This window comes from Daucus carota, chromosome 9, assembly GCF_001625215.2.
Source record: "Daucus carota subsp. sativus chromosome 9, DH1 v3.0, whole genome shotgun sequence".
Taxonomy (NCBI): Eukaryota; Viridiplantae; Streptophyta; class Magnoliopsida; order Apiales; family Apiaceae; genus Daucus; species Daucus carota.
In genome coordinates, this window is record NC_030389.2 from 23,324,149 (window position 1) to 23,333,788 (window position 9,640).

The 9,640-nt window shown below is 39.9% G+C and overlaps 1 protein-coding gene across 1 annotated transcript; it reads right to left on the reverse strand.

Annotated features, from left to right (window-relative positions):
- Positions 1 to 570: 570 nt before the first annotated feature.
- On the reverse strand, positions 571 to 2,402 carry LOC135149499 (uncharacterized). Its single transcript, XM_064085226.1, has 3 exons — positions 1,596 to 2,402; positions 1,134 to 1,490; positions 571 to 606 (listed from the first exon to the last, which is right to left on the reverse strand). Exons 1-3 carry the CDS (start codon positions 2,400 to 2,402, stop codon positions 571 to 573), a joined length of 1,200 nt encoding a protein of 399 aa, XP_063941296.1.
- Positions 2,403 to 9,640: the final 7,238 nt, after the last annotated feature.

A 9,640-nucleotide genomic window follows, 5' to 3' on the forward strand; every position in this document is an offset into this window, starting at 1 on the left:
GACATGAACTTCTTGTCATCGAAGGGTTCCCTTTGAGGTCCATTGATAATTCTCCGTGCAATGTCCCGACTCTTACCAACTTTATGCTTAATATCAAGATTCTTTTGCACACAGGCAGCATCATAGATTTTCTGCTTTTCCTTCTTGATTTCTTCTTCAGTTATCAGCTTGTCTTCTAGGAGCTTCTGAAAGTCCCTGAGCTTTCGCATCCTAGCTTCATTTTCCATCCTGAACTTTCTCACCAACTCTTCATGTTCAAGATCTACAGCCTCCTCTTCTGTCTGGAACAGATAAGCTTCATCAAATACACCATCTTCGTGATTCTGGCAGTAAGTGGCATCAAACACATCATCATCATCCATTTCCTTAGGAAAGGCATCATAATTGTCTTCCTGTTGATGCATAGGTTGCTTGCCTTTAGACTTTTCAGTTTCTCTGCCGGGTGCAGAATCAGAAGTATTGGTGTTTGTGTTCCCCTTGTTGCTTTGATTAGAGCTGTTCCCTTTGTCTTCTTCTCCCTTGTCTCTATTCTCCCCCTTAGTTGAGGGATCCTCTCTGGAGGTTGGATCATCAGACTTGGAGTTCCTGAGAAGTTGATCCAGTTTGCTGTCAATTTCATCATATTTAGCCATATAAAGCTCATGGTTGGATCTCATCTCGACAGCCACAGCTTTGAGCTCATCCCTGTAAAAACTGGATGGCTCCTCCTCCACTTTCTTCTCTAAGGTGACAAGTTGTGCACCTTTCAACCTTTCATTCTCCGGTATCATTCTGGCAAGTTCAGCTTGTAACCTTGCAATTTGTTCCTCAAAAAGAGCTGGGTCAGTGTGTGCACTCACCTCACGTACACTCAAAGCTGTTTCACTAGCCTCACGTGCATGTGTATCGCTCGGTGTTTGCCTTTCATCACTCGATTCACTCATAGCTCCAGCTGTACCTGTATATACAACCAATGTTCCCTGAGATGGGTTCAAAGGTAGTGGAGGAACAAATTTTCCTCCGGATGCCATTGATGGCAGATGTACTTGCACATTGCCAAGCAGCTCCTGATCATTAAAGAAAGAGTGATCAGCAAAGTTTTCATACATAGTAACTTGGTTTTGAAAAACTGTGCTCTCAGAAAGTGTAGTAACCTGTGTATTGGCTTGATTTTGCACTAGCGTGAGTGCTAGAGCAGTGCTTGACTCAGTACAGATTACCATGGCTGGACGGTCAACTTCAATAGCTTCATTCTGTTGAGAGAATGAATCCAGAGACTGTATTGCCATATCAGAGTCTAAGCCTTTTTGGGAAGGCGAGGATGTGGCTGTAGTTGTCTTCGAGGTTTTAACTCGTTGCTTCTTTTGGGAAGACAGAGCTGCGGGTTGACTCATCAAACTACTCGAACTCCTCTTCCTGGCAACTTTCTTAACAGGTTTTGAAGTAGTGTTGGTTGAAGTGTTTGGAGAAGAGACAGTTTGTTGAAATGAAACATCAGCGGGGATATGAACCTGTGTGTTGTCCGGTTCATTGCTGGCAGGCTGAAAAAACAAGTCAAAGTTACAACCATAATCAGAGATATCAACATTAAAGTTAGATGAGAAGTCAGAAAGTACCTGAGCTACCTGTAAGTCATCTCTGAATGATTGAAAATCTGGATTGATGGTAGAATCTGATGGCAGTGGTTGTGAGGTTGATTGTGTTTGAGGGATAGGTGATGTTTGAGTGAGTGGTATGATGGGTTCAGATGAAGATGGATGAGTTTCGAAGAAGTCATACTGCAGGGGCTCATATTCAAATGAATGGAATTGATGTTGTTGGTGGATAGGTGATTGAGTAGGTGATTGTTGAGGTGATGGTTGAGGTGATTGTTGTGGAGAGTGTTGTTGTTGTTGTTGAAGTAGCTGTTGTAGTGGTTGCTGTTGTTGTTGAGGTTGTTGTTGTTGTTGCAGAGGTTCAGGTTGAGCCACATTAAACTGAAGAGGTGCCAACAGAGCGTTGAACATCTCTGACATGAATGGAGTGACTACAAGTGGAACTTGATTATGCTTCGTGGATTTTGCGAGCTTATTCACCAACTTAGTACTGACCTTCTTGACCAAAGCTCGTACACTGTTGAAGTAGAAGTTTTTATCAGCTTCTGTCATCTTGTCATTCAGAAGCAGCATAAGAAACCGAGGGTAGAAGCATTCAACTTTATCATTGTTTTCCACTGATCGACTCATTAGTGGTCCCATTTTCCTCAGAATCTCCTTCAGGATTATCTTTCCAAAGTCAATTGGACGATTATAAGCAATGCAAAGTCCAAAAACCTGAAGGATGTTGGAGATGTTGTGGAAGTTTCTGCGATCGGTAGGGGAGAACACCTTAGCCAAGGTGTCAAAGAAAATCTCCCACTCAGGCTTCAAGTGACCCTTAGACATCTTGGGCAGATTGATATCTCCCTGATACTGTATGGTCTGAAAGAACTATACCAACTCCGGTTCTTCGGGAACTTCCGCAAAGTTGCCCCTAGGAAAACCCAAAACACGATTAACATCATCAGATGTAATCAATATACTCTTTCGGCCGTTCACATCACCAAGCCTTATATCTCCGATCATCCTGTACTCTTCTAGCAGTGTAGAGTTCAGCGCGGTTGAGTAGAAGTCGCAGATGCGGTGAGGGCAGTACCGGCAATGCATTGTTCGTTGAGAAATCTCACCCAGTGCGTGAACCGGCTCTGGCAGACTTCAGGATCCAGATATGCATTGTAATTGGTCTCTTGGATTACAAATTTTCCAACCATTTTTATAATTAAAAAATGAATTAAGCGAGAATTTATTAAATTAAACGATACTTCTCAAATTTCTCGCAAATTTCACTTAATAATTAATTAACAATTAATTAATTAATTAATAATTCAAAATATTGATTTAATTTCGAATTAAAATTTAATTAATTTAAGGTGTGAAAATTTGAGCCAACAAAGTCCAAATCAGTCTAATAATCTCCAATAACTTCACAAAATTCGAAAATCCCCAATTCAATCTCAAGAACCCTAATTCCAAAAAGCCCCAAAAATCGAAATCGAGGGTTTGAAATCCTAATTCGAAGTCCAAACAGCAGTTAAGTCCCCTCAAATTGACTGTAAATACACGAATCTTAGATCACTTGCAAACACAGCGGTTCAGTTCGAATCGCGATCGTAATCACAGTTTTAACGTTGGATTAAACTCGAAAACGGGAATCACTTCGGTACAAAATGGACTAAAGATCCAAACCAGCAAGTTTTTTAACCACAAAACTTGAAAAACTCAAAGGAACCAGCAAGTTGTAAGTCGGAAACTTGAAAAACCGAAGTGCGAGAGCGTGTGTATATGTGTATATGCGAATGGAGATGAAGAAGATGAAGTAAAGTGAGGCTAAGACAATTTTTAAGATTGTCTTACTGGTTTGAATCTTGGTAAGATAATCTTATAAATTGTCTTGCCGAGAAAACCCAACTGAGTGAATGTGAGAAACACGGTAAGACAATCTTGTGAATTGTCTTGCCGTGTGGCGTATGCAGGAAGACTCAGAACTCGGTAAGACAATCATTTCGATTGTCTTGCCGAGTTATTTACTCACCAAAAGAAAAAGAAAAATATAAAAATCGGTAAGACAATCGCTAAAATTGTCTTGCCGCATGAAAATAACAGAAAAAATAATTTAAAATCTGACAAATTCGGTAAGAAAATTGAAACAATTGTCTTGCCGAGTTTTTCTTAATAAAAAACAAACGAAAAATATATTTAAAAGGTGATTTTTGATTTATTTTTGAAATAAAATATTCTGCACATTAAATCAAAAATCTAATATAGAAACAATATTAAATATTACACATATATTTTGTAAAATTCAACTTTAATTAAATATAAATACTTATGAACTTAACTTTAATTCATAAAAATGAATTAACTTAAATTCAAATATTTATGCTTAATTAATTTTGAAAAATACAAAATAAATACAAATAATTATCTAAATGCTTAGAGAATAATACAGAGGAGTATGCAGGCATTTAGAAAATTACAGATAAAGATATAGATATGCATAATTACATAGATAATTATCAAATAACATACAGACAATCATAAAAAATCTAATAAAATACCTATAATTACACAGAAAATTCACAAAAAATATCTAAAAATACATAAAGCATATTAAAAATATATATAAAGAGAATCATGTCATATTTTACATCCCTAGCTCACAAACCAACTTTGAGAAAGTGGATTCATCAAGTGGTTTAGTGAAGATGTCAGCGATTTGATCAGTCGTGGGTACAAAATGTAACACCACTGTACCATTCATGACATGTTCCCGAATAAAATGATACCTGATATCTATGTGCTTGGTTCTGGAATGTTGAACCGGATTGTTGGAAATGGCTATGGCACTTGTGTTGTCGCAAAATATTGGAATTTTGTCGACAGAAATCCCATAATCATTCAATTGGTTTCTGATCCACAGTATCTGAGCACAGCAACTGTAACGACCGCAAAATTCCAAGTCCGTATCTGCGCGAATCTTTAATTCCTTTTATCTATTTTGCGATCATATTATTTAATTGTTTTATAAATAATCAATTTTAGATTTTAAGAACATGAAATATTAGTTGAGATTTGGTTAGTACTAGAATTTTCGAGGATGCAAAGTTATTTGCTAATATTCAAATAATATTTGTTGTTATTAGATTTCGTTTAACACGAGTATTATTTTGATGCGATTATTAATAAATAGATAACTCGAGAATAATGATATTGCTTAATACTCAGATTTAATATATTTATCGATGCGAGATGAGATCGAAGAATATTTATTTAGCAATTATTTAAAATTTCGAAAATTCGCAATAATTAAATTAGAATCGTGAGATTAGCATTTAACGAGCTATTTATTTGATTAAGAGGTTTCTTGGAGCCCAAGCATTGTAACTTGGCGCCCAAGTAACGAGACTTGGCGCCCAAGTAATGTTACTTGGTGCCTAAGTAATGTTAGGACTAATCAAGTTATTGATTGAGTGTTAGAATAACAATTAGAAGTAATTACAATTAGTGGAAGTGCTTTAAATATAAAATATGAGATTTCTTAAAAGATTTTGCTTAGCAAAAAGAGAGAAAACTTAGAGATTTGGGAACTAGAGAAAAGAGGAGAATGAAAGGAAATTTGCAAGAAGAAGATTTGAGAAAATTAAAGAGGAGAAGATTAAAGCATTTCTTCTACCCTTTCTAAAGAAGGTAATAATCTAATTATTACCCTAAATTTATATACATACATGTATTTATGGCAAAGAAGAGAATGATGCATGCTTTTAAATTTCTGCCGGGTATCACAAATTTATATAGGGTCCTGTTCCCTGACAACTGTGTGTCAGGGAACAGTTATCCAACACATCATTCCCCAGCCGTTGGATCGTTGATCCAACGGCTGGGGTAAAAGAAAATTTTTTTTGCGTTCCGCGGTTTTTTTCCGCGGATGGTCTGTTTTCAACATGCGTTCCGCGTATTTTTTCCGCGGATCGTCGGGACTTTTTTAAGCGATCCGCGGTAAATAACCGCGGAACTATCAGACGAGTTTAAAACAAAAGAAACCGCTGAAACACAAACATATCAGTTGTATACATCACAAACCCTCGCGATCAGTTACAATCACACACAAAAACCACAGCCTCCTGCGATCATCCTGCGTGCGATCATCTTGCCTGCAATCACAAGGTGCCTGCAAATCCCCATTTTCTGCTTTGTTTGTATCCCTGCATAACAGTTTTGTGCTTATTTTTGTTTGGTGTTTCAATCTTTAGTTTTAAGCATACATTATTTACGATTGGATGTATAATGGATTGTTGGATTGTTACTTGATTTAGGCTTGATACATGTTGTGTAATTCATGTATTCTAGTTCATATATATTTCTGAGTGCGAAGTGTTTGGTAAAATGCCTCAAAGAAAATATTGTTGTTTTTGTTAGTTTTTGTCAGTGAAGCTGTGTGATTTGCTGATTTAACTTGCTATCCTTTTTTGAATGTAGCATTGTCAGTATAATTTAATTAATTAATTTAATTTCCTAGTGGTATTTTAATAAATTTTGGTATATATATATGTGTGCTTGAATTGTGGTATATGTAGGTAGTATATGTAGGTAGATTGTGATTGTGATTATGGAATTAGTGCTTTTCCTACTGATATTTTAATGAATATGATCATATAAATGGTTGTGTGGATATAGTATATATAGGTAGTTTGAATATAGTATAGGTTCTTCTGCGCTTCTTATGAACTTCTTATGCTTTACTTGAATCTTTTAGTTTTATGTTGTCTGATGTTGATTTCATGTTGAATTTTCAGGATGGAAGATATTCTACCAGGGCCAGTTAGTCAGGAAGTTATCTTAGATAACTCGTATCATGTGAGTGCTGCTGTTTGGGCTGGTGTTGATCGGGGTCCATTGGAGTGTTTCTGTGGCAACCGGTCTATGAGGAGCTGGTTTCTTTCTGATGCTCAGAAGGAAATTCTACATGCTATAGGGTTTGGCTTGTTTGCCAATCCCAGACTTATACTTCAGACTGACGCGAGGCTAGTGAGTGCTCTTGTTGAGAGGTGGCGTCCGGAGACCAACACATTCTTCATGAGACAGGGGGAGATGACTGTGACCTTGGAGGATGTTGGTTACATATTGGGGTTGCCCATTCATGGTCGGCCTTTAGTAGGAGATGCTATTGACAACCAGGAGGACTTTTTTTGGAGGAACTGGTTTGAGGAGTTGTCGACAGCTGACGTGGATTCGGCTCATACTAGGGGCGGGGTGAGGTACACATGTTTGTTTGAGACGTACGGAGCTGATCCCGGTCCTGATCCAGAGCGGATTCTCATCCACACGCAGGCCTATTTGTTCGTTGTTGTAGGTGCTGTTCTTTTTCCTACTACTAGTAGGAATGTGGTGCATCCCCGGTATCTCCGCCATCTTCGCAGACTGAGGGAGATTCCTACATGGTCTTGGGGTTCGGCAGTGTTGTCTTACTTGTACAGGGGGTTGTATCACGCCACACAGAAGGATGCCAAGAAGATATCATGTTGTGTGTGGTTGTTGATGCTATGGTCTTATGAGAGGTTCGAGATTGGTAGACCTATTCCCGATGAGAGCAGGGGCAGCTATCCGGTAGCTGAGTTCTGGGCTATGCCTGACGAGGATGAGGAGGAGGACGAGGGTAAGGGGAAGAAGGGGAAGGTGGAGGGCAAGGGGACGGGAAAGGAAGAGGCGAAGGGCAAGGGGAAGGGGAAGGGAAAGGAAGAGGTGAAGGGCAAGGGGAAGGGGAAGGAAGTGGGGAAGGGGAAGGGGAAGAGTGGTAAGGGGAAGGGGAAGGAGCCTGATATTCCCGAGGAGATTGAGGAGGAGGAGGAGATTGAGGAGCAGGGCTGGATTGTGGGTGGGAAGAGGAAACGGGTTAGGCGTGACAGTAGAGTGGCGCCTCATCATAGCTTGCCACATTACAGGGGTGAGTTTGATGGAGTAGCATCAGACTTACTGAGTTGGACACCCTATTCCCATTTTCATGAGATGGAAGGGGATTCGGATGGGGATCATCTAGATGGGACACCCAACCCTTCACATATTCAATACGCATTTGGTCACGCATGCAACCCGCGCGAGGCCTCAATTTGTGAATGTCGGCTATCCTATCACACTCAACAATCCAACCACCATCCCACGGGGAGACTTTGTTTGGGCCACCGGGGTACTCCTGACCCAAGTTCAAAATTGGGAGAAAATATGGGGTCAAGTTGTACGCCACCCTTTCGAACATGTTATCGCTTGCACACCACTGACATGCTTCAGTCCAACATCTTGACCGGTAGGCCTCTTCGTCAGCTGGGTACAACGCATTGTCTTCTTTTTCCACTAGGGGAGGTGGTTCGTACATTTCTGCTAATTCGTCAAGATGACGCCATGCTTCCTCCAACTCACTAAAGGTAGGTGAATCTACCATTTCATCCGAGTCCGAGAATGAATTGCTTACGTGTGACACTGAGTCATTATCCGAAGCGTCGGTCATTTTACCTACAAATTCAACAATGAACAAGTTAGTTACTACGAAGAACATATAAAGCACAAATAAAACATAAGGGATTTGTAATTACAATTGGGCAGTTGAAGCTTTTGTTAAAGTATCTTGTTTTTTTTTCGGACACGTTCTAACATCATGTCCTAACATAGTGCAATAGCGGCATTTTCTTTTTGCTTTTGTAAGTTCCTCAAGTGGACTTTTATGACGGTGCTCTTTTTTCCGCCCCTTCGTTTTCGACACCAAGGGGTCAAGGATATTCTCATGCAACTTTTCACCGCTTCCTTGTGTTGTTTGTGTATTGAATTCACCTCCTTCACGTTCTACCCCGTCAACGGGCATTTTCTCAATAATCTCCGTTTCTCGATTAATAACCCCAACGGCATATTCATACCGCTCTTTCGACGCGGAGCAACTATGACTAAAAGCCATGGTAAGTAAGGTCATGTGGTTAAATCTTTCCGTGGGAGTCAACTCATGAGATGGTGATTCAACTTCGGATGTTTGATATGGCAACACGCCATCAACTCTATTGGCATCCTTTGTCCAACGCCGTTTCACAAAATGTTCCGGTAGTTCCGCCACACACCTCTTCGTCAACACGGCAATAATGTGACGGCATGGTATGCCAACATGGTCATACATTCTACAAATGCATGAACCCCGTAATGACACCTTGTTGAATGATACAAGATACATGGTTCTCTGAGATGCACCCGTCAACGGTCTATAATATTTGTAGAATGTGTCTTCAACATCTTCCAAAGACCGATCTCTATCTTTCTCCACGAAGTACTTATTTGCTTCAACCAATTGTTCTTGAAATCTTCGAAACATTTCTTTGGTATAAATGGAAGCCGCGTGGTGCTCCAAGGCGGTTTTCATTTGCATGTGATAAGTGGTATTTATACACACTTATAGGCCTTCATTTCCACTTAAATTGGTTGGTTGTACTTAAGTGTTTAGTGTCTTTTGATGTGTTTTTAGTGTTTTTCTGTGCAGGCCACGAGTTGAGGTGATGAAGTGATTTTCTATCATTTTAGGTTGTTTTTGGTGCATTATTTGCAAGAATAGAGAATTGTGGATTCATCACGATTTGGGATTTTGTGGGTACATCTTCTACAAACCCTCACGAGAACACACTCGTCCACTAGAGCTATCTAGGGGTTTAAAGGGCTTGTTGCATGTGCTAAATGCAACCGTGATCACCTACGGAAGTGGTACTAGAGCGAGGAAGGGCATGCACGCGAGAACGAGCTGAAAAACGAAGAAAAGGGCTGCCAGTGGCAGACAGTAGCGCGCCCGCGCTAAAGCTTAGCGCGCCCGCGCTAGCTACTGTCCCCACTAGCGCGCCTGCGCTAGTTTAGCGCGGCCTTGCCCAGCAGAAGTGTCCCGGGCCGATTTTTGAAGCTTTTCTGATGGATTTTAGCAGTGGTCGAGGCCCGGTTGACTTGGTCAATGTAATTTATTTTCTCATGTGTAAAACCCTAGCCTCCAAGTAGTTTTAGAGAGTAATATATCGTAATATAGTTTTATCAGTTTTTCTCTTGTAATCAAGCACATTATCAGTTTTGTA